Raw genomic sequence first — 27284 nt, 5'->3', positions numbered from 1 at the left:
TTACAACTGTATTACTATATAATTGGTTTCCTTTGTAATCCTACGTATTTCATCTTAGGCATTTTAAAACATTATTCTGAGACTGAGTACATAGTTTTACCAGATTGTCAAAGGGGAATTTGACACAAAAAGTGTTCAGAACTCCTGTATCTGGCCCTCCCAACCCCACCCCAGTAACTAACCCCACCCCTCCAAACTCCCTGTGCCCTATAGTAATTCACTGGATTTCCTTCTCTTGCTGGGTGACTAGGAAATGTGGGAGAGGAAGGGAGCCAGAGAGGGATGAAGGAGAGAGTGAAGGAAGGTCGGGAGGAAGCATCCTAGACCACTATGCAGTAGAATGAAAGTTCATTCAAGGGTACGGGGTGGGAGGGGGAGGGGGGAATCTCAAGTCAAGGTCAGCTGTCAGAGGAGTCCCCTTATTTCCCAGGAATGGGACTACCTTAGGATCTCTGCTGAGCTTGGTCACTGGCTGCGAGCGGCCCTGTGGGATGGTGGCCTTAAACTAGGAGCTCATGGATTTCAGGGAGAAGAAGCTGAGGTCCATTTCCAGTCTTTATTAAGTAGGAGGTCTGTGCAGATCATCCTCCTGGCCCTGCAGGTGTCCATTCAGAAAAATGTCTCCTAATCTGTAAAATGGAGGTGTTAAAATTCCCTATCTTAAGAGCTGTTTTGAGGATTAATGGAAACTTGCAAAGCAATATTTGCACAGGGCCTGGGACAGAGTCAGCTCTCTGTAAGTGGTAGTCATTAGGATGGCCATATTAATGATTAATTATTATTATTATCACTCTCTTTCTCAGAGAGAAGAGCTCCAGGAAGCTGAAGATGGCAGATCCTCTCCAAGCTGGGGCAGTTGGGAGAGGTGAGGACCACTTCTCCATACACCCCTCACCTTCTGCTGAGGCAGGGGTCTTCCACTAGCTACTGACTGTGCTTGTGTTTGCTGACTCACAGCCAACTTCCTCTCATACAAACAGGAAAACACAGCCAGACAGTGGTGTCCCCCCTCCCCCCTCCCACCACACGTAGCTGAGCCAGTGCAGGTCAGAGGGGGAAGTGCCTCGGGCTCTGGGGGACAAGCTCCAAGGCTGGGGCTCCAGGCAAGATTGGGGAAGAGCAGAGGAGCCGTTTCTCCTCAGGTAACTCCCCCCCCCCTCCAAAAAAAAAAAGAAATTACAGTAGGAGGATGAGAAGAAGGGGCTTCTCCGACGAAGAAAAGACTGCTTGCTGGCTCACTGTGCTTGCAGGGCACCAGGCTTGTCCTCAAGAAGGCAGCCCCGAGCCCTGGTTTGGGAGGAGGAATGCTGCCTTGCCCACCTTCACCTCTGAGAGGAAACCTAGGTGTGGCCCCTGGGGTGGCCCCGGGGAGGGAGAAGCGCTGGGGGCTCCTGTGCGGGCGTCCGCCCTGTTCCCCCCCGCAGGTCGCTGGGCCACCGCCGAAGGCTCCGGGCGGGAAGGCGACGGCTCTCCGCGCCTCCTGGAGGCTGGCTGGGTGCCAGGGTCCCGCCGCCGTGCTGGGCGTGGGAGCCGGCGCTTGGGGCCGACCGCGTTCTCTCCCCTGGCACCACGCGGAGGGAACAGCGGCGGGGATGCAGGGGCGTCCCCTCGCGGCGCTCTCCTTTCCGCTCTGGCTCTACCCCGGTCCCATCTCCATTCTGGTCTCGGCCCCTGTCCCGCTGTCTCAGCTGTCTTGGCCTCCAGCCCTGTTCCGGTCCCTTACTCGGCCTCTAGGAGGGCAGAGCCGGCCAGGCCCCGAGATAAGCGCAGCGGTTGGGTAAGGAGCCCGAACCTTTTGAAGGCCGGCGCTTGCACAAGGAGTGGCCGGGGGCCCGCCGCGGGGACCGGCCGGCGGGGCGGGGCGGGGCGGGCGGGACGGCCGGGGGGAGGCGGGGCCGGCGCGGCGCTACCCGAGCCTCGGACGGCGCGACCGGCAGCGGGAGCGGACGGCGGCCGCGTAGTGAGGTGAGGACCCCCGCGCCCACGGGCCCCTGCCTCCCAGACTCCTCCTCCCGTCCCCTCCTCGAGGGCTCTCTCCGCGTCCCCTGCCCCCTCCCCGCCGCGACCCGCCCCTCCCTCCGGTGGCCCGGCCTCTGCCCCCTTCCTCCTTGCCCCCTCCCCTGTCGCAGCCCGCACTGACCCGCGCGCCCGCCCCCCCCCCCCCCCCCCGCACTTCTGCCCAGCGCACCTCCGGGCTCTCAGTCCCGTGCCCTCGGCTGGGTCTGAGTCACTGGGAAACTGGGCTCTGAGTCAGGCCCTAACAAGGTTGGGGTTGGGGCCCAGCTGTGGAGAGGCCGAGAGGCCAGAACTGATGCTGGGGCGAAAGGCAGTCCTGGTCAGGACCCCACAGAGAGAAAAAGAGAGAGAGCCTAACAGGCAGAGGCAGAGAGACAGAAATCTGGAGTTAGATACAACTAAAGATCTAATTAAAAGTGGAGATTGAGGCAAGGAGAGACTTAGTGATAGAGAGCAAAAGAAGGAGAGGAACAACAATGGATTTAGTAGAGATAGACAGATGGAGTGCAGTAGAGACAGGGACAGGCAGAGAGAAAACTCCAGGGAGAAAGAATCTGAGACAGGCTCAGAGAATAGGCCAGGATCAGGGTCAGCTTGGCAGAATGGGACAGAGCCTCAGAGACCTGAGCCCAAGGGCATGGGCAGGGAAAGGGAAGGCTCAGAAGAGGAAGATGTGGAGAAGGCAGAGATAGGGGGATGTTATTTCACACTTCTGGTCCCTGCAGGGAGTGTGCTCAAGTGTGCATACACGTGTGCGAACATGCTGCAGGTTGGTGGAGAGGGAAGACCCTGGAGTACCCCTGGCCCCTGGTCTGTCATCTCTCTGGCCCAATTCTCCACCCCTATCCCCACTCCCCAAGTGGCCTCTTCCCAGGGCCAGGACCCTACTTGCTGAGAAGAGTTAGGACTCTCTGGCCAGCCTGACCAAGGCAGACAGGATGTGGGGGTGGCCAGGACCGGAGGGACAGGAAGGAAGTCTGACCAGAGACAATAGGTGGAAGGGGAGGAGGAACTGGGAATGACCAGGATTAGGATGGTGGAGCCTGGACCTCAGCTCTGGAAACCAGGGGGAGTGGGATCTGCAACTCCTCCCTCCTCCCATGCTACAGCTGACCCTGTCCCCACCTTATGCTACAGCAGAATCAGGCTACATCATGGGGGCCTTCCTCCCTACCATCCCATTCCATTCTGCCCCTGCAGACTCTGTCATCTTGTCCTGGGCTTACTTGGTTGAGTGTACAGTAAAGCAGAGGCAGAGCTTTGATCCAGACCCAGAGTGGGCAGGCGTTTGGGGGCCAACACTTTTACCAACTCATTGTGAGCCTGGGGCAAGCCTCTTCTCTTCTCTGGGCCTCAGTGTCCTCAACTGCAAAGGAAGGGATCCTCTTATAATAAGAAAGCCCTTTCTGATATTCTGGGACGGCTCTTCCTCCAGATTGCTGGCCACTGGTCATTTTTCTTTCGAGGAAGACTGGAGTCTGGTACCTACCCCCTGTCTAGGCCTCAGACTTTGGGACAGGGAGGGGGAATCTCAGCCTGAGCCCTCCCTTCACCCTGCCGCTCCCCCCAGCAATGGCCTGAGCCCCCATGGCTGCCCCTCAGGACCTGGACATCGCTGTGTGGCTGGCCACGGTGCACCTGGAGCAGTATGCAGACTCGTTCCGGCAGCATGGCCTGGCTACGGCAGGTGCAGCCCGAGGCCTGGGCCACGAGGAGCTGAGGCAGTTGGGCATCAGCGCCACAGGTCACCGGAAACGCATTCTGCGCCTGCTGCAGGCAGGTGCTACAGAGGGCTCCCTGGATCCCCAGTCAGACAGTGCCATGGAGCCATCCCCCAGCCTAGCTCCCCAAGCCCAGCCCCCCAAGCCTGTGCCTAAACCCAGGACAGTATTTGGTGGGCTCAGTGGCCCTACCACCACCCAATGGTCTGGAGTGAGCCCAGCCCTCTGGAGGCCAGAAGTGTCCAGGAGCCCAGAGTCCAGCCCGAAGTCTCCTCCTCTCTCCACCTCCTCCTCTGAGCAGACTGCAGCCTTGAATACTATGGAGATGATGCCTAATGCCATCTACTTTGGTCTGGACTTAAGAGGCGGGGTACAGATGACTCAGAACACGTGAGTGGGGTTGCTCCCTTGGGATCCAGTGCTGGGTGGGGGCAGCAGGGAGGAGCAGGACATGAGGGCTAGTTCTTTCTCCTCTCTCCCTTAATGATCACTAGACTTTTTCTCTTAGGGCCCCAGACAGTTCCCAGGCAGCTGCCCCCACCCCTGCCCTCAGGCCCACAACAGGCACAGGTAGGTGGGTTATTGTGGGTTTTGAGGAGAGGGACAGGGCCCTCCAGGATCCCAGACATTCCCACCTGAACTCCTCTTCCCTGTCTCCCCCTTTCCTGCCAGTGCACATCATGGACCCTGGTTGCCTGTACTATGGTGTCCAGCCTGCGGGGGTCCCAGGGCCACTCGAGAGAAGAGAAGGCAGAGGTGTCTCTCAGGACAGGGCTGAACACAGGTGAGTAGTCAGTAGAGTAGTGATGGCAGGAAGAGGGAAGCTTGAAGAGCAGTCGGTGGTGGCCATGTATCCAGTTATTTATTAAGTGTGCATTGAGTGTCCACGTGTGACAGCCAGATACTCAAGATACAGGAGGATTACGACAGACCCAGTCCCCTCCTCAGGTAGCTTGTGACTCAGTGGGGCAGACGGGAAATTAAACAAGTAGACAAACAAATTGTTATATGATTTAAAACAGCGAGATGTGCTTTTCATGCTTTCATTTAAAGTCTTTACTGAGCCCTTACTGCCTGCCCAATATTGTTGTAGGTATTTGGGATAGACCAGAAATCCCTTCCCCTATGGGGAGATAGTCAAATAACAATAGATATAATAAGTAAGTTACAGGGTATGTTAAAAGGTGGTAAGTACCATGGAAAAAAATGGAGCAGGGTAAGAAGGCTGGGTAGGATTGAGGGGGAAGGGGACTGCAATTCTTCATTAAGAGTTGCCAGAGTGTTAAGAAGATGACACTTGAGCAAAGTGAAGCGGGTGAATTAGTCATGACAGTATTTTAGAGAAAAGTGTCCCAGGCAGGGGGAGTGGCCAGAATAGAGGCTTCCAGGTAGACCCAGGAGTGGTGACAAGGCCAGTGTGACTGGGACAGAGTGGCTAGGGCAGGAAAAGTGGGAGGAAATAATGTCAGAGAGGTAAAGAGGCCAGATCAGGAAGGACCGTGTAGGGACTTTCACTTTGACTCTAAGTGAGATGGGAAGCCTTTGGAAGCGTTTTGACTTACATTTTAAGAATCCCTCTGGTCACTGTGTTGGGAATGGTCTATAGAGGGCAAAAGAAGAAGCAGAGAGACCAGTTAAGAGGTTGTTGCAGTAATCTAGGTGAGACATCTCAGGCAGGCATCCCAGTAGTGGAGATGGTAAGAATAGGTTGGATTTTGGTTATATATTGAAGGCAAACTCTCCTAGGAAATTGGGGTGTGAGAGAAAAGAGCAGTCAAGAATGACTTCAGGGATTTCAGGCTGAGCCTACACTGTCCAGGGTGGCAGTACTAGCCACATATGATTACTGAACACATGAAATGTGGCTAGTCTGGAGTAAGGTGTGCTGTAACTGTAAAACTACCAAATCTCAGAGACTCAGTGTGAAAAAAGCAATACTGGATGTGTATAAAAGAAGTAGACATAAATTATCTTACTTTTTACACAGATGGCATAATAAAATGTTAATATTTAAGGTATGTTGGAGTAAATAAAATGTATTATGATAATTAGTTTCACTTGTTTCTTTTTATTTTTTAATGTGCCTACTGAAAAATGGAAAATCATATGTGTGGTTCTCACATTGAGTTCTGTTGGATAGCACCATTTGAGCAACTGAAAGTTCCTGGAGTTGCTCGGTCTGAGATGGGGAAGAAAGCCAGGGGTGGTGGGGAATCAGGAGTTCCATTTTGGACGTGTGGAATTTGGGGTATATATTATAAGCCTGAGAAGAGATGACAAATAGACCACTGGATTTACAAGTTTGGAATTTGGAAGAGATGTCTGAATTGGAGATCTAAAAAAAAATTTTTTTAATAAGAACTTTTTTTTTTTTTTAAGATTTTGTTTATTTATTCATGAGAGACACACACACACAGAGAGGCAGAGACACAGGCAGAAGGAGAAGCAGGCTCCATGTAGGGAGCCTGATGTGGGATTCGATCCTGGATCTCCAGGATCACACCCTGGGCCAAAGGTGGCGCTAAACCACTGAACCACCCAGAGATTCCCTAAAAAAATTTTTTTAAGATTTATTTATTCATTAGAGAGAGAGAGCACAAGTGGAAGGGAAAGGGAGAGGGAGAAGCAGACTCCTCAGTGAGCGGGGTGACCCATGCAGGACTCGATCCCAGGACCCTGAGATCATGACCCGAGCTGAAGGCAGATGCTTAACCATCTGAGCCACCCAGGCATCCTGGAGATCCAGATTTGTGGGTTGTCAGTATCTAGGTGGGTATATGTAGCTGGAAATGCATATCGATAGAGCAGAGAACCAAGATCAGAGTCCTGGCATACTCCAGTATGAAGAGGTTTGGGAGAAGAAAAACCAGCAAAACAGACTGAAAAGGAATGGCTAATGAAGAAGAAGGAAAACCAGGAAAATGTGATGTCACAGGAGCCAAGTAAAGAAGGGAGGAGGGGGAGGTCAGTGGTGTCAAATGCTGCTCAGAGGTCAAGGAAAATGAAGACTGAGAATTGGCCTCTGGTGGGGCGCCTGGGTGGCTCAATCCATTAAGTGTCTGCCTGTCTGCCTCAGGCTCAGGTCATGATCTCAGGGTCCTGGGATGGAGCCCCACTTCCTGCTCAGTGGGGAGCCTGCTCCTTCCTCTCCCTCTTCCCCCTCCCTACCACTACTCATGTGTGCACTCACTCTCTCAAATAAATAAAAAAAATCTTAAAAAAAAAAAAAACAAAAAACCTTGGCTTCTGGAATTGGCAACATGAAAGTCACTGAGGACCTTGACAAAGGGTAGAGGTGAAAGTTGGATCAGAACGGTCTCAGGAGATAACAGAAAGGAGTTGGAATGTATAGACAACATTTTTTGAGTTTTTCTGCAAAGAAGAGCAGGGAGTTGAGTGGTTGTTGTTAGTGGAAATGGAGTTAAGAAATGGTTTTTGTAGGATGGAGTCAAGAAATGGCTTTTGTAGAATGGAGTGTTACATATGTTGACAGGTGGATCACAGTGATCTGGGAGAGAGGGAAAATTAGCTGCTGTAGGGGAGAGAAGGTGGAGAAAGTCTGGAGCAATGTCCTTGTGTAGGTGAGAGGAGAGTATCCAGAGGAGGGACTGGTTTCAGACGGGGATGTTTATTATGGTAGCAGAAGGAATGCAAAGTATGTGTGAAACTTTGTAGATGAGGCACTGTGAGTCTGTGGGGTTCTTGTCTTATTGTTTCAGTTTTTCAGTGAAGTAGCAAACAAAGAAGGTAGAGTGATGGTTCTTAATCTTAGCAGCACTATAGCCTGGGGAACTTTTAGAACTAGAGATGCTTGGGCTTCATTCCCAGAAGATCAAACTCAAGTGTCTAGTATGCGGCCCACAGACCAGTATTTTAAGGTTTGCAAGTGATTCTGTGCTACTGAGGTGAAGGACTACTGGAAAGTGACAAAGAATAATAGAGGACTTTCTGGCATAAGCAAAGACCTAAAGGATGAGAAAAGGCAGACTGGGGAAGCATGTTCTAGGTAGAGGGAGCAAGCAGCATGTGCAAAGACTCTGAAAGGAAGAAGAGAATGTGGCTGAATGCAGGAAGCGAAGGCAAGGGGGATAGAAGAGGTCAGGGGACCGGCTGTAGGTCTCATTCTACAAGGTTTTGCAGCCCATGGTAAGGAATTTGGGTTTATCCTAACTGCAAATGGGAAGTTATTGCAGAATTTCATGTGGGGAAGGAGTGAAATGATCTCATTTTCATTTTTAATATGTCAAGAGTGAAGGCCCGAGTAGAAGCTGTTAGGCAGTTCATAGCACCCTGGTGAGAACTGAGGGCAACTTGGTCCAGGGACAGAAGGTCAAGCCCTTTTTGGAGAAAAGACCAGAGAGCCAGCTGTACAGCCCTTCTCCAACTTTTCTAACATAGTAACACTAGTGGCAGAGGAGAGGGACTGAAATTGCTCCAATAAAAAATCTAAGTGTGCTCAGGGAAGAAACTCTATGCTAATCTTTGGGTTCCCAACTTCCCTATTTCCCTGTTGAAAAGTGATCCAGTACCTGTCAGGCATTCTGTGAAATGCTGCTGATGGAAATGTCCAGGAAACTGGGTCTAATGTGTATTCCTCTGTCTTGCCCCATATAAGGCTCAGCAGGCAGGATCTGGAAGTGCGGGAGGACGCTGGCTATGCCAGCCTCGAGCTGCCTGGGGATTCCACCCTCTCACTGCCCACCCTCGACGTGGAGACCAATGATGACCTCATTTCACCCTATGCCAGCTTCTCCTCCACAGCAGACCGCCCCACGCCCCTTCTCAGTGGCTGGCTAGACAAGCTCTCCCCTCAGGGGTGGGGCTGCTAGGGAGGGAAAAGGGGGGAGGGGAGGGAGGAGGAGGGGGAGGAGAAGGGGAAGGGGGGGTGGTGTTGGGTGGTGGTGGTGGTGAGCTCCCAGACCCTAGGTGCCCCCCAGATACAGCCCCTACCACTCACTCATCCTGACCCTTCCCATCCCCAGAAACTACGTTTTCCAGAGGCGGTTTGTGCAGTTCAATGGGAGGAGTCTGATGTACTTTGGCAGTGATAAGGTGAGGGTCTGAGAGATGCTGTGTTGGGCCTGGCGAAAGAGAGGGAAAGGGAGGGCTCAGAAAGGCTCAGGATGGTAGACAGGAAGCCCGTGGTAGGGGGTTACCACATGGCTGATGTGAGCATCTAAAGTAGCTAGGTTAGCAGCTGTACCCCACTGCTTGTGAAATGAGTGCTGATCTCATTAAAAGTTGGTGTTGGCTCCCAGGTCAGCACGCATGGCTGAGTTTCTGTCCCTATGCATCCCTGGGCTCTCTTTTCTCTACAGGATCCCTTCCCCAAGGGTGTGATCCCTCTGACAGCCATTGAGATGACCCGCAGCAGCAAGGACAACAAATTCCAGGTCATCACTGGCCAGAGGGTGTTTGTATTTCGCACAGAGAGCGAGGGTGAGAATCAGAGCCTGTTATGTCAGGGTGGCAGCGAAGGCCACATGAGCACACAGCCCACAGGCTAACCTGCTTCTCTGTCCCCCACCAGCCCAGCGGGACACATGGTGCTCCACGCTTCAATCCTGCCTGAGGGAGCAGCGCCTCCTGGGCCACCCCCGGCCTCCTCAGCCACCCCGACCCCTCCGCACAGGCATGCTGGAGCTTCGTGGACACAAGGCCAAGGTTTTTGCTGCTTTGAGCCCTGGAGAGTTGGCACTGTACAAGAGTGAGCAGGTGAGAAGGGCCAGGCTGGGGCCAAGGAGTCTGGCCTAGCCCATGCTGGCACCTCACTGCCTGCTCCAACCCCACACACCGCCCCCCTCTGTTCCCACCAGGCCTTTTCTTTGGGCATCGGGATCTGCTTCATTGAACTGCAAGGCTGCAGTGTCCGGGAAACAAAGAGTCGCAGCTTTGATCTGCTCACACCCCATCGCTGCTTCAGGTGGTGCCCAGACTGGCAGGAGGCAGGGCTGGGGGAAAGACTTTGGAAGGCGGCACAGGGCGGGCAGAGGACTGGGGGCCTCTTCGGTAGGATATCAGTGGGTGTGCACTGACGAGAGTTCAGCGAGCAGGGTCAAGGTCTCAGAAGAGTCTGGGCTGGCCCAGATGTGGCCTGTGGTGGCTCCTGTGGGAATGGCCAGTGGGATGGGACAGGTCAAAGGGGATATCCATGCCCACGGAATGGCTGTCCACCCCTCAGCTTCACAGCCGAGTCTGGGGGGGCTCGGCAGAGCTGGGCGGCCGCTCTGCAGGAAGCCGTAACTGAGACCCTGTCTGACTACGAGGTGGCCGAGAAAATCTGGTCCAATCGGGCAAACCGGCACTGTGCGGACTGCGGGGCCTCCCGCCCAGACTGGGCTGCTGTCAACCTGGGGGTGGTCATCTGCAAGCAGTGTGCAGGTGAGGGCTGGGGCCTTTAGCTGAAACAGGGAGAGGGCGGGAGGCTAGGGCAGGGGGCTCTGGTCTCTATGCCACGTATCCTTCATACCTGAACAGGTCAGCACCGGGCCCTCGGTTCTGGGATCTCCAAGGTACAGAGCCTGAAGCTGGACACAAGTGTCTGGAGTAATGAGATAGTGCAGGTGAGGAGTCTGAAAAGGGAGAAGGTGGGGAAGAGGAAAGGAAAGCATCCAACAAAGGCCTTGGGTCTAGCTTGGGGACTGAATGTCAGAGATTCTTGAGTTCCTGCCACTTGCCTCTGCCCCTTGTCATCCTGCAGTTGTTCATTGTCCTGGGAAATGATCGTGCCAACCGCTTCTGGGCAGGGGCACTACCCATAGGTGAGGGGGTGCATCCAGATACAAGCCCTGGCCCCCGGGGAGAGTTTATCTCCCGGAAGTACCGACTGGGTCTCTTCCGGAAGCCCCACCCTCAGTATCCAGATCACAGCCGGCTTCTCCAGGTAGGAGGGACAGATTGGGGCTGATAGGGAGGAAGGTAGTCTCTAAGATGAAATACCTAGACTTGGGGTTTTGGGGGCTGTTTTTGATGACTGGAAGACTGTCCCCATGCTCTCAGGTTGGGTCTTAGGGCTGACAGAGGCCCTTCTCTATCTATAGGCACTGTGTGCAGCTGTGGCAGGACCCAACCTGCTGAAGAACATGACCCAGCTCCTCTGTGTTGAGGCCACTGAGGGTGATGAGCCCTGGTCCCCCTCAGCCTTGGATGGCAGCTTCCCTGGTCTCCTAATCCCAGGTAATTCTCACAAGGGTCCCCTTTCTCACCCTCCAAGAATTCTCTGCCCTGACCTGTGCCTTGATTGTTTCCATACTCAGGCCATCACAATAGCCTAGTCTGGGTAGTTTCCCAACCTTCTAGATCCTCTGGGGTCTATTTCCTGATGTCATGAAATGACCAATGTTGGCCACTGCCTGGGGTGGATCTGGATGTTTGAGGTGTTACTGCTGGTCTACCCTGACAAGGTCAACCCGTAAGTGAGGTCTCACCTCCCTGTGGGAAATCTGATCATAGAAATGGTCATCTAAAGAGGTTTTCTTCCAGTGGTCAGGACAGACTTACAGGAAAGCTGATGCTCAGAGGCCCCTGCCGCCGGCTGACTGGCTGGTTGACTCATTGGTGGGGAGAGGCAGTGGGCAAGGGCTGGAGCTTCACTTCCTGCCACCCTCTTTTCTAATTGAGGTGGTGAGGGGTCCAGCCCCCTGGGCTCAACTTGGCCATGCTGCCAGTGGAGTTGGGTCCCTCTGTCTTCCTCAATTTGACCCTTTCCCTCAGGAGGCTCAGGCCATCCCACTGCCCTGCCCTGAACTGACCACTTCTCCTTCGCCTTGCAGACCCTTCCCCTGGTGTGTACAATGAGGTGGTGGTACCTGCCACCTACAGCAGCTTCCTGTACTGTGGTCCCATCAGCAACAAAGCTGGACCCCCTCCTCCTCGGAGGGGCCGGGATGGTGAGAGAGGAGCGAAGGTGGGCGGAGATGGGGCAGAAACTGGGATGAGCAAGAGTATACCACAGAGTCTTGGAAGGGCATGTAGGACCACGCCCTGGAGTGGGCTGGGTACTGGGAGTAGGAGAGGGACTATGCCCGGTGGCAGCATTGGGTGATAACTGAGAGCCTATGCTGTGAAGTCAGACTGCCTGGACCAAATCCTAGCTCTGCTACTTCCTGCTTATGTGACTTGGGCAAGTTACTTAAACTCTGGGCCTCAGTTTCCCACCTCAAAGGGTGAAGATTACATCAGATCATATAAAGGCAGGAGGGTTTGGTACAGATAGTATAAATATCTGGCAAATGGGAATTATGGCAGTAGGGACAGAGGACTTTCTTCCTGCTGACCATCAGCCTCTCCCTTAGCTCCCCCCAGACTGTGGTGTGTGCTGAGAGCAGCTCTGGAAATGTTTGTGTCGGAAAGCAGTCCTGAACCCCTCAGCCTCATCCAGCCCCAGGATGTTGTATGTTTGGGTGTGAGTCCCCCACCCACTGACCCAGGTGACCTTGACAGGTAACCGCACCTGTGCTCCCTGTACTCCCCTTTGCCCTTCCTGATCCTGAGCCTGCCAGCCCCCTGCTGGTCCCCATTCTCCTCCTGGACCTCTGTTTCTCTCTAGGTTCCCCTTTTCCTTTGAGCTCATCCTCACCGGGGGGAGGATCCAGCATTTTGGCACAGATGGAGCTGACAGTCTGGAGGCCTGGACCAGTGCTGTGGGCAAGGTGAGCCAGCTGAGGCCCCTCCCAGACAGCTGGTGGTTTTCCCTGTCCCCAGCTGCTCCCATCTTGCCCTCTCTTATACCTACAGTCACTCCCACCACTTCCACTCACAGCTAAGGTTAACAGCTGTGCGAGGACCAGTGTTAGGCATTATCCACTCAAAATCTCATTTAACTTTCACAGCAACCTTCAGAGAAAAGGATTATAAATATTTCACATAGAGGAAAGTAGAGTCACAGAGGTTATGAAGTCACTCGGTCAAGGTCACAGAGCTGTGAGGTAGCAGAGGACAGGATCAAAAACAGACCTCTGTCTCCAAAGCTCATGGCCCAAACGTCAGTGCACAGGGCCTCTGCTCAAGGAAAGGGTGCCTCTAACTCCTCTTCCCTTTCCCCAAAGTTCTCTCAGTACAGAGGGAAGGCTGCGTTTATGTGGCTCAGCATCTCCATTCCCAGGCAAGCTGGTCTCTGCATCCTGCACCCTCTCCCAGGAGTTAAAAGTTCACACCCTAGAATCAGACGTGCTGGGATCTGAGTCCTCCAACTCTTAGCCTCACGAGCTTTTCCATATAGATAGAGTGGGTGTAGAAGACACACTCTTTGGGGTTGAGGAGTAAGTGACACGTGAGGCCTGCGCTGTGTGGCACATAGCAGGCCCTCCATTCGTGGGTATTGAAATAGTAATGGTGATGAAGATAACAATCATTCCCATCTTTAGCCAGTTTTTCCCTCAGCCCTGCTCTACTTTCACCTCATCACCCTGACACCCTCCTGATAACCCCTCAGAAGTTTGTGTGCCCTGGCAGGATTGCACTTCCTCCTTAACCCCTCGTGGCTGCCCTCTTTTGCCAGACTTCTGAGCCGCTTCGCTGTGGGGATGGCTAGTGACTTCCCATTGCCAAAGTCCCAGGGCCTCTTGGCTTCACCTGGTCGGCTCTGCAGCATGTGACACTCCTCTGTGGGAAATGCTCAACTGCTCTCTGGCTTCTGACCCCACTCTTCTGGTTAGAGGAGTAGAACTCTCACCAAGAAATTATCTTCATATCCTTTCAGGGCTCTGTCATGGCCCTCGTAGCCACCTTGCGGTGTCCTCTTATTGTTAGCTACACTTTCTAAAAATGTAGCTTATCCTTAAAGGCTGGACCACCCCAGGTGTGGTCTGCAGCCTGTTACACCACACTGGTTTATGGACTCTTTGTTACCGCCTCTGACAGGATAAGAACAGAACTTGAGAGTGAGCATTCAGACTCTTTCATAGCAATGTGACAGGGTTATTTTATGTGTAGAATATAAATTTTTAAAGTGGGAGCTTATATTTTGTGTTTCCGTTTTCATTTTACTTTGCTAGTACTTTCTTTCTTTCTTTCTTTCTTTCTTTCTTTCTTTCTTTCTTTCTTTCTTTCTTTCTTTCTTTCTTTCTTTCTTTCTTTCTGAAAGTACTGGTTAGTAAGAGATTGGAACTTTGAACAAAAAAAGAAAAGAACACTGTTCCTTCACCACAGGTAGTTGGGGAAGTGCTCCTTTGTGGACCACCTCAAACACTTGTTTCTCCTTGAAGCCTTCCCTGGCCCCTCAGGGTGGTGGGATTTCCCAGGGCATTGTGACTCTTCAGTTACAGCACTTGGGCTCCCCTTTCTTTCTTGCCCCAACATCCCACAAGGAGCAGAAGGCTGCCACACAGAGGTCTTTTCTGTGTTGGCAGAAGCAAATGAAATTGAACTGAATTTCTTTCCTGTCCTTCTCCACCCATCTCCTGTCTCCTTGGGTCTTTCTTTTGCTCTCTCCTGATTCCTTTTCATTTTTCTCTTTCTTTTGCTATCTCCTCCTGTCTTGCCCTATCCTTCTCACTCTTATTTCTCTCCCCCATGTCTTGTCTCTTTCCCCATACTCCTTTTCCTCATGTCTTCCTCTTGCCTCACAGTGGTTTTCCCCGTTGAGCTGTCACCAGCTGTTGGGCCCTGGGCTGCTGCGACTGGGCCGCCTGTGGCTGCGCTCTCCCACCCATTCAGCGCTGGCCCCCAGCCTCTGGCTGTCAGGGTTTGGACTTCTTCGTGGTGACCACCTCTTCCTGTGTCCAGCACCGGGCCCTGGCCCTCCAGCCCCTGAGGACATGGTGCATCTGCGGCGGCTACAGGAAATCAGTGAGCAGGGGTGGGGATAGGGATGAAAGGTGGTCATGGAATGGGGAGTAGTGGACCTTCCTCTATTTGAGGTCCCTATGGGAAACAGCAGAACATAGCAGATTCAGGCACAAGCTCTGGAGTCAGACTACCCAGATACAGACCCCCATCTCTATCACTTCCTAGCTATATGACCTTGGATAAATTACTTAACCTTTCTGTGCCTTAGTTGCTTCATTTTTATAATCTTTATAAAAGAGTTGTAAGTTTCAAATAAGACAATGCATGTAAAACACTTATCACAGAGCCTGGCAGGAGGTATCTTACAAGTGTTTAATAAATGTCAGATGTTACAAATGTTACTGTTATTATTTGGAACCACTTGCTGGTTGGAGACTGGGAGAAGGGACTGGGTACTCTCACTTCTTCCTCAAAGAGGAACAGTGTGGGATAATATGGCAGAATTTGGAAACAAGAGACCTGAGTTCAAGCTCAGCTTTTCCATTTTTTTTAAAGATTTTATTTATTTATTCATGAGAGACACGGAGAAAGAGAGAGAGGCAGAGACACAGGCAGAGAGAGAGAAGCAGGCTCCATGCAGGGAGCCCGACGTGGGACTCAGTCCCGAGACTCCAGAATCATGCCCTGGGCCAAAGGCAGGCACTCAACCACTGAGCCACCCAGGGATCCCCAAGCTTTGCCATTTTATAAAAGTAAAGGGACCAGAAACTTAACCTCTGAGCATTAATCTTTCATCTGTAAAATAAGGATAATAGTATGTAGCTTATAGGATTTAATGCAACATTGTTTGTAAGGCTCCTACTCTAGGACCTACATACCTTAAATATTTAGTGATGTATTGGTCACTCTGATGAAGACAATTACAATGATAATGTCTGATGATTCTCCTCCCAGGTGTGGTATCAGCAGCTGACACCCCAGACAAGAAGGAGCATTTGGTCCTGGTGGAGACAGGAAGGTAAATGTTGTCCCTATCCTTGATCCTGGGTCCCTCTTTTGAGAGCCCAGCCCCTACCCTCCACCTTGGTCTGCTAGACCACTGCCCATTTCCTCAAATTCACCTGTCTACTTGGTGCCTGGGTGTGGCTCAGTTGGTTGGGCATCTGACTTCAGCTCACTTCATGGTCTTTGGGTCCTGTCCTGGGATTGAGCCCTGTGTTGGGCTCCCTGCTCAGCAGGGAGTCTGCTTATCTCTCTCCCTCTGGCCCCTCCTCTGGCGTGTGCATGCACTCTCTCTCTCTCTCAAATAAATAGACAAATATCTGAAAAAAAGAAAGAAAAGAAAAATTCATCTGTCTAGTTCAGGGGCCCCATCTGGGTTGAATGTTGCTGCCCCCTGCTGGTGGCTCTGGAAAATCTGGTCCTTGTGATCCTGGGCCTCCTAGTTTAAAGGACCCTCTGGAGCTGGCTCTGACTCAGGCCTCTCGGGTCTCAGGACCCTGTATCTGCAGGGGGAGGGCCGGCTGGATTTCTCAGCATGGAACACAGCCATTGAGGGGGCAGCTGGCGGGGGCGGCACAGGGCTGCAGGAGCAGCAGATGAGCCGGGGTGACATCCCCATCATCGTGGATGCCTGCATCAGTTTTGTCACTCAGCACGGTGAGTAGGTACTGGCCAATCCTGAGCCAGTAGGGGATACAGGACATGGGCACAGCCAGAGGATATGATCTGCCTACAAGAGCTTTGCCACCAGAGATTAACAGCCTAACACGGCAACCTGCTGTATATCACCCTTGGCAAGCTGTTTACCTTTCTGAGCCTCAGCTCCCCTGGCTGCAGGATGGGACTACTAACATTCCTCGTTTCTAGAATAGCTGTGATAGTAAGATAACGTACGTAAAGCATTTAGCACAGCACCTGGCAGGTAGTAAGTGTTCCAAGGTAGCTGTTGGTGGGGCATGGGTGTGGAGGGAGAGCAGCGCTGAAAGAGGACTTGAGATGGAAAGCCATAGAGAACAAAGAGGGGGCAGCCAGAAGGCAAGAGCCAAGCTATGCAGCAAAACCCTTGAAGGTCTAAGCAGAATTATTCTGTGTGGGAGTTTTTCCAGGCACAAAGCATCAGCTGTGCAAGTGGTTTCCAGAATTCTTTGTGACACTTTGCCCTCTTCTTTTTTCAAGTAGAATCTAGCTCCTTGGCGAACCCCCCTTTTAGGAGGCTGGACTCTTGAGAAGGAAAATTCATGGAAAACCAAGGAAGGCAGTAAAGGGCAAAAAGAGAGAGAGAGAGAGAGAGAGAGAGAGAGAGAGAGACAGCTATCAGCTACAAATAATTGTGCTTACAGCATGGATGGTGGATAGTCAGTGGCTACTGACATTTTCCACATCTTGGTAGTAGTTGCTTCATTTAGTGAGTTCTCCCACTCCCTAGATCCCATTCTCTTCTCAGTCACTCTCAAGTTCAGAGGAAGAATGAAGTCAGCAGTCCAGGAGAAAGCCCTGGAGAAAGAGTATGGGTGTTTATACCTACTCCACAGTTACTGTGCTGCCACTCTTCATTCCGCAGATACTTGCTTGCTAAGTTGCTCCCATGTGCCAGACACTGGAGATATAGCAGTGAAAAGGGAAGGTTCTATGAAGCTCAGAGGCTAGTGGGAAAGATGGGTAATAAGAAAAATACAGTCAGTTCTCGTTATCCACAGTTTTGTTCTATGAAGCTACTGCAAACACTGAATTAATGAATCCTAAATCATTACCCTAGTGGAAATACAAGGTTAGGTTCCTAGGAACCTCTGGTCACCTTCTCATTAAGTGATCAACATGTAACCTTGTTTTGAATGTGTTTCTATTTAAAGATCACGTATTTGTGATCTGTTAATTTTGAACTCACAGCCAGCAGCAGTATAACTCACACAGGGGCAAAGCTTATGTGACACACATAATCTCTCCATAAGGCACACACAGCCTTCCTGAGCTGAGGAATACTTGACAGCACTTCAGCACTTTGCTTGGGGGCCATTTTAAACAGTGGAACCACCCCCAAAAAAGCACAAGAATGCAAAAAATGTGGTTCTATATATACTGTGAAAACTACACTTGTTTACCATATGAGTGCCTCGCTGGGAATGTGTCCAGCAGGCAACTCAAATTCTCCTCCATTCTGTGCCTATACAGAAATGACTGGAAAAATGCACCAAGTATTGATTTGGGGGCTACAAATAAATTTTAGCAGTAGATGAATTCACAGCATGGAATTTGTGAATAGTGAAGGATCAACTGTTATGTCATTTGAGAGTGATATTTCAAATTCAAAATAGTGAGGAGACAGAGAGTGTTGGAGGCTGTGTGTAATTTCATGGTTAGGGAAGGACTTTCTGAGGAGGACTGGGGCAGGGTTTTAAGAATCAAGACTCTGGAGGCAGACTTCCTCCTCCCTGGCGCCCTTACGCCAATAGCCATATAGCATTGGCGGGGGGGGGAGGGGGGGCAGTCAGAGATACTGGGTGGGTAGTTGGGTCTTTGGGCAGTGGTAAGCAGAGATGCTGGCTATTCTCAGGGCTCCAGCTGGAGGGCATATACCGGAAAGGGGGTGCCCGTGCCCGTAGCCTTCGGCTCCTGGCTGAGTTCCGGCGGGATGCCCGCTCAGTGAAGCTCCGGCCAGGAGAGCACTTTGTGGAAGATGTCACCGATACACTCAAACGCTTCTTTCGAGAGCTTGATGACCCTGTGACCTCTGCACGGTTGTTGCCTCGCTGGAGGGAGGCTGCTGGTACTCCCAAGATTCCTAAGAATTTCCCACAGGAGAGAAGGGACAACCAGGAACTCCACCTCACCCCCCAGAATCCCTGAGGCTGCTTTGTGGGATTTGGCAGCCCTCCTCCCCAGTCCTCCCCTCCTGCTCCCCCAAACCCCAGGATCACTCAGGGGCTCAGCTTAGGTCAAGGTGGGAAGGGGCAGAGGGACATCCATCCTGGGTTTGTTTCTCTAAAAATATCTCCATGCTTCCTTCCGTGATCCTCTCCACTCCTTCCCATTCCATCCTAGAGCTACCCCAGAAGAATCAGCGCCTAGAGAAATACAAAGAAGTGATTGGCTGCCTGCCACAGGTCAACCGCCGCACACTGGCTACCCTCATTGGGCATCTTTATCGGTCAGTATGGCCAGACCCCTTGCAGGCTCCTCACTGACCGTTTATCGCCTCTGTCCAACCTCCCTCTCCTGCCTTGCCACCTTACATTTACTCATTCATCCTGCAAACAGTTGTTAAGTGTAGCTGTCCTAGCACAAAGGTTCAGAGTGTGGACTTTAGGGTCAGGCAGACCTAGCTTTACTCTGGCTCTATCATTCTAGTGTGTGACTTTGGGTAAGTTACTTGCACTCTCTGAGCCTCAGTTTCCTCATTTGTAAAGGAAGATGGTGTAATGAATAGTATCTGCCTCCTAGGTGATGAGAGTTAAATGAGATAGTCCTTATAAAATTCTTACTGCAGCACCTGGCATGTATGTAGTAAGCATTCAGACACGGTGAATAATCAGTGTTATTTTGTTTTATTATTCTATGCCAGGCAAAGGATTAGATGGAGGAGACATAGAGAATAAGATGCAGATCTACCTTGATCAGTCTAATGGGAAGACAGGTCTTTAAATGATTCTAAAGTGACCCCTGGCTGTGTTGTACTGATTACTCTATATCGTAGGGATAGGCCAGCTATGGCCCAAATCCATCCCATTGCCTGTTTTCTTAAATAGTTTTGTACAGGGGCACCTGGGTGGCTCAGTTTAAGAATTTGACTCTTGATTTTGGCTCAGGTCATGATCTCAGGGTTGTGAGACCAAGCCTTGTGTCAGGCTCCTCACTGGTTGTAGAACCTGCTTAAGATTCTCTCCCTCCCTCTCCCTCTCCCCACTGTGCACTTGCATGCATGCACGCTCTCTCTCTCTAATAAATAAATCTTTAAAATAAATAAAGTTTTGTACATGAAGTGTAAAAGCACACCCATTCACTTATATATTGCCTATGGCTTTTGTCACATTACAACAGTAGAACTGACAAATTGCTACCATAAATGTAGGGCCTACAAGCCTAAAATATTTACTATCTGTCCCTTTACATAAAAAGTTTGCTGCCCCCTACTATATTTATAACTACCCATTCCTTATCTGTCTCCCTGCTAGACAGGGAGCTCCTTGAGGCCAGTATTGTGTTTTACAGCTGTGTCCCAAATGCTTAGCCGAGGCCCCTCAGCATATAGTAGGGACTCAATAAGTATTTCCTGAATGAATGGATGCAATGGCTAATAGGTGAGCACAAGCCATATCCCTTATGAGCTGTGTCACACCCCTCTGCAGGGTGCAGAAGTGTGCCTCTCTAAACCAGATGTGCACGCGGAACCTGGCCCTGCTCTTTGCACCCAGTGTGTTCCAGACGGATGGGCGGGGAGAACATGAGGTGCGGGTGCTACAGGAACTCATCGATGACTACGTCTCCGTCTTTGATGTAAGCTCTCCCCACGCCTGACTATAGTCCCTCTTCTTGGATTCTTGATCCTGCTCACCACAGAAGCTCCCAGCCCAGACTGCTGAAGGCCCTCTGCATCAAGAATCATTTCCCATAGCCCTAGGTCCCTCTATCCCATAACCTCACTCCAAAAGCCCATGCCTCATTGGTTCTTAGCTCTTCTAGCCTCTAATGCTTTCATACAGGTCTTGTGGTCTTGCAAACTCTGTTTGCCTCTTTCCTAGCACCCCACTCCTGCCCCCCACCTGCCCTACAATACACACACTCCTTTCTGGCTCTTCCACAGATTGACTCTGACCAGGTAGCTCAGATTGACTTGGAAGTCAGTCTTATCACCACCTGGAAGGATGTACAGGTAACTTGTCCTGACCTTAAACTCCTGAGTGGGCCAGGAGGAGATAGCAGGATAGGAAGGTGACCTTCTGCTGCTGGACATTGGCCCTCAGCTCCCTGAGGCAGAGGGGAAACCCAAGGAGGGGAATGCTTTGGGGGAAGGGGTTTGGTTTAGGATTTGCTCTACTTATTCCACCACAAGGATTCTTCATTACAAAATGGTGGCAGAATATTCCAGTTCCGCGTGTAGGAGATCCAAGGAATAGTTGGCTAGGTTAGACAAAGCACAGAGGATGATAGTAATAAATGTGATAGTAAACAGCTAAGGACTTATTATCTTCCAAGCACCCATGATATTACTTTAGCCTCATACAACTCCATGAGGTAGACGGTCCCATTTTTTCAAATAAAGAAACAGAGGCCTTGAGGGTCACTTATTCAAAGTCATACTGTTAGCAAGTGGCAGAGTTGAAACCCAGAGAGTCTGACTCTAAACCTGTTCTTCCAAGCATATGCTGCACTGCCTTGGGAAGCACCTATGCAGCCTGAAGATGTGGTTCTACCACTCTTGGGGTTCTCCCTTTTAAGGGCCTGAGCCACACTGGGAATGATGGGTAGGAGGAGATTTTGTGTGTCGGGGGGACGTGCTTATGAGGCAACATAGGAGACCTCTGATCTTGATATTTTGCATCTTCTCATGTCCTCCTGACTTCTTCACCCCTTCACCTCAGCTGTCCCAGGCTGGAGACCTCATCATGGAGGTTTATATAGAACAGCAGCTGCCAGACAACTGTGTCACCCTAAAGGTCAGTCCTGAGGGGACAAGAGGGGAGATGAAAGGATGGCAGGGAGAAGGATCAGTGGACTGACCAGCACAGGTCCTCTGCTCTTGCCCTGACCCCAGGTGTCTCCAACACTGACTGCTGAGGAGCTGACCAACCAGGTTTTGGAGATGCGGGGGACAGAGGCTGGGATGGACTTGTGGGTGACGTTTGAGATTCGTGAGCACGGAGAGCTTGGTGAGCAAGACCATGGAAGGGCACATGCATATGTGATGGGAGGGGGGTCAAAGTCCTCAATGCCTTCTGTGTTACCAAATATAGTCACCCTGTCCTTGTGTGCGTGAGGGAACACTCTCTGCTGCTGACCACTCTCTCATTACTCAGTACTCTCTTCTTTCCTGACTTTTGTGGACCTCACAAGTCCTTGGTATCCCTTCCTCCTCAAAGAAGGCTTTTCTTCCTCCTTTGCCTGGATTCCAAATATTGGAGGGACCCAGAGTTCGACCCTGGACCCTCTTCCTTTCTCTATCTACATTTCTCCTTGGATGACTCATCCATTCCAGTGCCTTTAAATGCCATTAATAAGCTGGGTCTCTGGCCCAGACCTCTTCTCTGAGCTCCACGCTCACATGTCCAACTGTCTACCGCACACCTCCACTTATATGTCTGTCTCACAAGCATCTCTGATTTATTATTATTATTATTATTTTGATTGTGGGGAGGGGAGAGAGAGAGAATCCTAAGTAGGCTCCACACCCAGTGTGGAGCCTCACGCGGGGCTCAATCCCAGGACCCTGAGATCATGACCCTGAGCCCAAATCAGGAGTTGGACACTTAACTGACTGAGCCACACAGGTGCCCTATGCATCTCTCTCTCTCTCTCTCTCTCTCTTTTTTTTTAAAGATTTTATTTATTCATTCATGAGAGACACACACACACACACACACACACACACACACAGAATGAGAGAGAGAGGCAGAGACATAGGCAAAGGGAGAAGCAGGCTCTTTGCAGGGAGCCTGATGTGGGACTCGATCCCGGGACTCCAGGGTCATGCCCTGGGCCAAAGGCAAGTGCTCAATCACTAAGCCACCCAGGCATCCCGCCCTATGCATCTCTAATTTAATACATGCAAGAATGAAATCAATTCCCAGACCCTTCGCCTAACAAAAAACCTGAGCCATTTCCCAGTTTTCCCTTACTCAGTGGCACCTCTGTTCACTCAGTTATCAAAACCAGAGACCTGAGAGTCCTCCCTTTCCTTCAATTTCACAGCTCATGCAACCAGCTAGCCCTTTTGATTCTATTAGAATCTGTTGCTTCTCTCCATTTCCAGCCATCTCCATCACCACCAGCCAGGTTAAAGCCACCACTATCTCTCTGCACCCAATATTAACCACTAAAGGAACAGCTGGCCAGTGCTCCCTTCTTACCTCCGACAATCCATTTTCCCTGTAGCAGTCAATGTGCATTTCAGGCATAAGTCAGAGCATGCCATTACCTTCCAAAGGCTTCTCCCTGAACTTGAAATACAATTCAAATTCCTTATCATGGCCCACAAACCCCGAATGTCTGGCCCTTGTTTATTTCTTGGACCACATTTCACATAACTCATTCTCTGTGCTTGAGCCATGCTAGCTGTTCTTCACGCACATCTTTCTTGACACAGGCCTTTATTCCTACATTGTGTCATGCCGAACATCTTCTTCCCTGATTTTTTTTTCTTTTAAGGATTTTATTTATTTATTCATGAGAGACACACAGAGAGAGGCAGAAGAACAGGCAGAGGGAGAAGCAGGCTCCATGCAGGGAGCGTGATGCAGGACTTGATCCCGGGACCCCAGGATCACACCCTGGGCCAAAGGCAGGCTCTAAACCACTGAGCCACCCAGGCGTCCCTATTCCCCTGATTAGCATGGCTTTTTCTTCCATCTCCTCCAGGCTTCAGTCTCCTCTTCAAATGCCCCCTTCTAAAAGACCTTGCCCAGTCATCATGCTATCCCAGTAGCTGCCCTCCTACTTTCTCTGAACTTCTTATTGTTTCTTTCAAGTATTTAATTATCTGCAATTCTTTGGTTTACTTACCTGTGTACTATCTGCTCCCTCACTTTGCTGTGGGCTTTGTGAAAGTAGGCCGTGTGTTTCAGGCTCACCGTTGTATTCCCAGGGCCAACAGTGCCTGGCATAGAGTTGGTGCTGAAATAAATAACTGTAGCTGGGCTGTGGGATGGACAAACAAATGTGACACTGGTGGGAAAGGAGTTGGAGGTTCCAGGGTCTGGATACTCTGGTTGATACCCGTCCCCACTTTACTCCTTAGAGCGGCCACTGCACCCCAAGGAAAGGGTCCTAGAGCAGGCGCTTCAATGGTGCCAGCTTCCAGAGCCCTGCTCAGCTTCCTTGCTCTTGAGAAAAGTCTCCTTGGCCCAGGCCGGCTGCCTCTTCACAGGTGAACCTCCTTATCAGCCCAGCACCCATCAAACCAGGTCTCTTCCCCAGGACCCTCCACCTAGAATAGGTGACTGTTTGTGCCCAGGTATCCGGCGTGAGAGCCCAAGGGTGGGTCTGTTGCGGTGTCGGGAGGAGCCGCCCCGCTTATTGGGAAACCGCTTCCAGGAGAGGTTCTTTCTCCTGCGTGGCCGCTGCTTGCTGCTACTCAAGGAAAAGAAGGTGAGGTGCTGGCGGGAGCAGAGAGGGATGCTGGCGGCCCTTTGGAGCAGCTATGACTGCATCAGCTCTCTTACTCCACAGCCCATGTGCTTATCAGTTAACCCCAGTGCTTCCATGACTTCTTGACCTGACTGTGATCCTTCTCTCACCTCTTGATCTCGCTGATGGCCTTCTTGTTCTCAGAGCTCTAAACCAGAACGGGAGTGGCCTTTGGAAGGTTCCAAGGTCTATCTGGGAATCCGAAAGAAGTTAAAGCCTCCTACACCGTGAGTTTTCTTCCCCAGCCCACATTTCTAGGGCCTTCCTGCCATCATCCCTCTGTCTTTTCTTATTGCCCGCCCATCTCTGTTCTCCTCTGCCTCCTAGGTGGGGCTTCACATTGATACTGGAGAAGATGCACCTGTGAGTACCTCTCAGCTGGCTTCTCTGGCCCACCCCTGCACCTTGCCCACCACCTCCCTGCTTTTTCCATCATCCATCCCTATAGCTATAACCCCTCCTCTCTGGCTCATTCCCCTCTGATCACCCCCAGCTGCCTGTCATGCACTGACGAAGATGAGATGTGGGACTGGACCACCAGCATTCTCAAAGCCCAGGTGAGGCAAAGGAGAAAGCTGGGGACTAGGTCTGAGGTCCCAGCTCTAGCCCTCCATATTTCCCCCAGTCACTGTGCCAACTCCTTACTCTCCCTCCAGCACGATGACCAGCAGCCAGTGGTCTTACGACGCCATTCCTCCTCTGACCTCGCCCGTCAGAAGTTTGGCACCATGCCTTTGCTGCCTATCAGAGGAGATGACAGTGGGGCCACCCTCCTCTCTGCCAATCAGACCCTGGTGAGGTACCCTCAGCCTGCTCCAGCGCCTTCCTGATCCCTGCCCATGTCCTTGCCACCCCACAGAAGGGAGTGGTGTGCCTGCCAGCCTGATGCCCCCCTCTGCCTTCTTTGTGCCCCCAAGCCCCCACCCCTGCCTTCTGTTGCCAGGCCTCACTGTGTCTCTGTGTCTCTCCCTCCCCTCATCCCCATCCCACCTGTGCCCAGCGGCGACTTCACAACCGGAGGACCCTGTCCATGTTCTTTGTGAGTACTGTACCCGTCTCAGCTGTGCCCACCAGCCCTGTGCTCCTCTGTGCTGCCTGAACCAGTGTGCCCTCTATATTTGTTCTGATGCAGGCCATCTGTGTGTATGCGTATGTGCATGAGAGAGAGAGAGAGTATTGTGAGGGACCAGAAGGAATGAGGAAAATGAGGGATGGCAGGATGTGATAAAGAACAGGGGAAGCAAAAAAATAAAAAAATTAAAAAACCAAACAAACAAAACAAACAAACAAACAAACAAACAAAAAGAACAGGGGAAGCAGTCATAGGATCTGAGGAATAGAAGGAAAGTGGTTAAGTGAATATATTTTGGAGTCAGATAGACTTGGGCTAAAGCCCTAGTTCTTCCATTTACTCACTGTGTGATCTTGGGCAACTTACTTAACCCCTCTGTACCTCAGTTCACTCACCTGCACTGTAACCCATTGTACAGAGTTGTTTTGGTATCATACATGCAAAAAGTATTTACAGCATCTGGCCCAGAGGAAGAGCTCAATAAATGTTAGTGATTAATAATCTAGTAACTCTAACTTTGTGCCTGCATCATGCTACCCCATTCCCATCCAGCCCATGAAGTCATCCCAGGGGTCTGTGGAGGAGCAAGAGGAACTGGAGGAGCCTGTCTATGAGGAGCCAGTGTATGAGGAAGTGGGAGCCTTCCCTGAACTGACCAAGGACACCTCTACTTCCTTCTCCAAGATGAGAGAAAAGACAGCCAACCCAGAGACCCCCCTCACCAGCCAGAGGTCCTTTGACAAACCCCTTTTCCCCAAGGCATGTGGCCCAGGCCCAGAGGAGAGGCCACCTGAGCCTCCTCCAGGCCCCCCTTCAAAGAGCAGCCCCCAGGCACATGGGTCCCTGGAGGAACAGCTGCTCCAGGAGCTTAGCAGCCTCATCCTGAGGAAAGGAGAAACCACCATAGGCCTGGGCAGCCCCTCCCAGCCCTCCAGCCCTCAATCTCCGAACCCCAATGGCCTTCTGACACAGACACCTGGCTTCCCCACCCAACCTTCTAGTTCGCCCTCCAGCCAGCCCCTCACATGACCCTAAGATGAGTAGTCTGAAGGGGTAGATAACCCGAGGACCCAAATTCTCACCATGGCAGACACTGCTGGGAGCCGCCTCTGTTCTGGCTGGAAAGACTCTAAAATCCAGTGTGGTGCTATGGAAAGAGCACAGGACTGAGGGCTCTGGACTCTCCTGCCCAGAGAGGGTCAGGTTATGGCCCCTCATTGAACCTCCACTCATTTATATGTACCATGAAGTCACTGAATTAAGGAGAGCAGTGAACATCAAACTGTTTCTTAGAGCTGTAAGCCCCACATAATTTCCCTCAACAAGGGCAACTCCTGCTTTATATATTTGATATGTAGGTGTTCAGTGAGAGATTTGGGGTTTGAAAAGAATGATTTTCCTGCATTAAAGAAAAAAAGGATTTGGAAGCCCGAGAGCTGAATGATTTCCAAGTCTGTCCTACCCCACCTCCTACACTTGGGAACTACACTGAAGACCTAGAGTAGGGTGGTTGATTGGGGTTGGGAGCTGGTGCGAAGAGAAGCAAAAAAGGTTGTGTCACTGTTAATAAATCTTGGAACCAAAAGGCTATTATTGTTTCATTCATTCATTCATTCAGCAAATATGTTTTAAGTACCTAATTGGGTGTCAGGTATTCAGGATAAAGTATGAATAAAATAGATGGGTCCTGGGGCACCTGAGTGGCTCAATCGGTTAACGGGTTAACCATCTGCCTTTGGCTCAGGTCATGACCTCAGGGTCCTGGGTTCGAGCCCTGCACCCGGCTCCCTGTTCAGTGGGAAGCCTGCTTCTCCCACTCCTTCTCCCTCTCCCTGCTGCTTCCCCTGCTCATGCTCTCTCATGAGGTCTATCAAATAAATAAACTAATAAAATCTTTAAAAAAAATAGATAGGTCCTGCTTTTATGGACCTTCCACTGTAGAGGAGGAATAGAAATCAGAAAACACACAAACTGGGCAGCCTAGGTGGCTCAGTGGTTTAGCGCCGCCTTCGGCCCAGGGCCTGATCCTGGAGACCTGGGATTGAGTCCCGCGTCGGGCTCCCTGCGTGGAGCCTGCTTCTCCCTCTGCTTGTGTCTCTGCCTTTCTATCTTTCTCTCTCTCATGAATAAATAAATAAAATCTTAAAAAAAAAGAAAACACACAAATTAATTCAGTGCTGTGAAGAAATCAAACCAATGTGATGTGCTTGTGGAGGTGGGCTTTATTCTGGGAGGATGAAGAAAGACCCTGTGAAGAGTTAAAGAAGCCAGACATGTAGAGTGTTGGGAGAGGGAGAAAGCAGCAGGCATGCAGGCGTGAAGGGTCTGCAATGGGGAGAGGCTTGGCCAGTTTGGGTAACAGCAGGGAGGCTAGAGTGGCTGAAGCACAGTGAGCGGGGAGCCAGAGA

The 27284-nt window shown here is 51.2% G+C and overlaps 1 protein-coding gene across 23 annotated transcripts; it reads left to right on the top strand.

The window, feature by feature from the left end:
• The first annotated feature begins 1021 nt into the window (after window positions 1-1021).
• ARAP3 (ArfGAP with RhoGAP domain, ankyrin repeat and PH domain 3) lies at window positions 1022-26461 on the top strand. 23 transcript variants are annotated; one of them, XM_072749851.1, is made up of 35 exons: window positions 1025-1142; window positions 1689-1777; window positions 3587-3792; window positions 4039-4127; window positions 4246-4307; window positions 4410-4521; window positions 8353-8553; window positions 8720-8789; window positions 9056-9176; window positions 9268-9452; window positions 9554-9660; window positions 9919-10118; window positions 10215-10300; window positions 10438-10620; window positions 10778-10913; window positions 11510-11626; window positions 12032-12179; window positions 12286-12388; window positions 14306-14525; window positions 15420-15483; window positions 15961-16124; window positions 18019-18231; window positions 18507-18612; window positions 19811-19958; window positions 20266-20334; window positions 21044-21118; window positions 21217-21331; window positions 23416-23544; window positions 23632-23765; window positions 23949-24031; window positions 24132-24167; window positions 24298-24361; window positions 24461-24598; window positions 24805-24843; window positions 25429-26461. In XM_072749851.1, exons 3-35 carry the CDS (start codon window positions 3604-3606, stop codon window positions 25903-25905), a joined length of 4383 nt encoding a protein of 1460 aa, XP_072605952.1. In that variant the 5' UTR covers window positions 1025-1142; window positions 1689-1777; window positions 3587-3603; the 3' UTR covers window positions 25906-26461. The 23 variants fall into 23 exon arrangements, with proteins under 23 accessions (XP_072605942.1, XP_072605937.1, XP_072605952.1 ...); XM_072749850.1 differs by having other exon boundaries at window positions 1053-1142; window positions 3452-3792; XM_072749853.1 differs by lacking the exons at window positions 1025-1142; window positions 1689-1777 and adding exons at window positions 1882-1965; window positions 2742-2785 and having other exon boundaries at window positions 3619-3792.
• The last annotated feature ends 823 nt before the right edge of the window (window positions 26462-27284 follow it).

The sequence above is a fragment of the Vulpes vulpes genome, chromosome 2, assembly GCF_048418805.1.
Source record: "Vulpes vulpes isolate BD-2025 chromosome 2, VulVul3, whole genome shotgun sequence".
Lineage (NCBI taxonomy): Eukaryota > Metazoa > Chordata > Mammalia > Carnivora > Canidae > Vulpes > Vulpes vulpes.
Note: the sequence above shows the minus strand (reverse complement) of the source record. Positions and strands in the feature narration are given on the sequence as shown.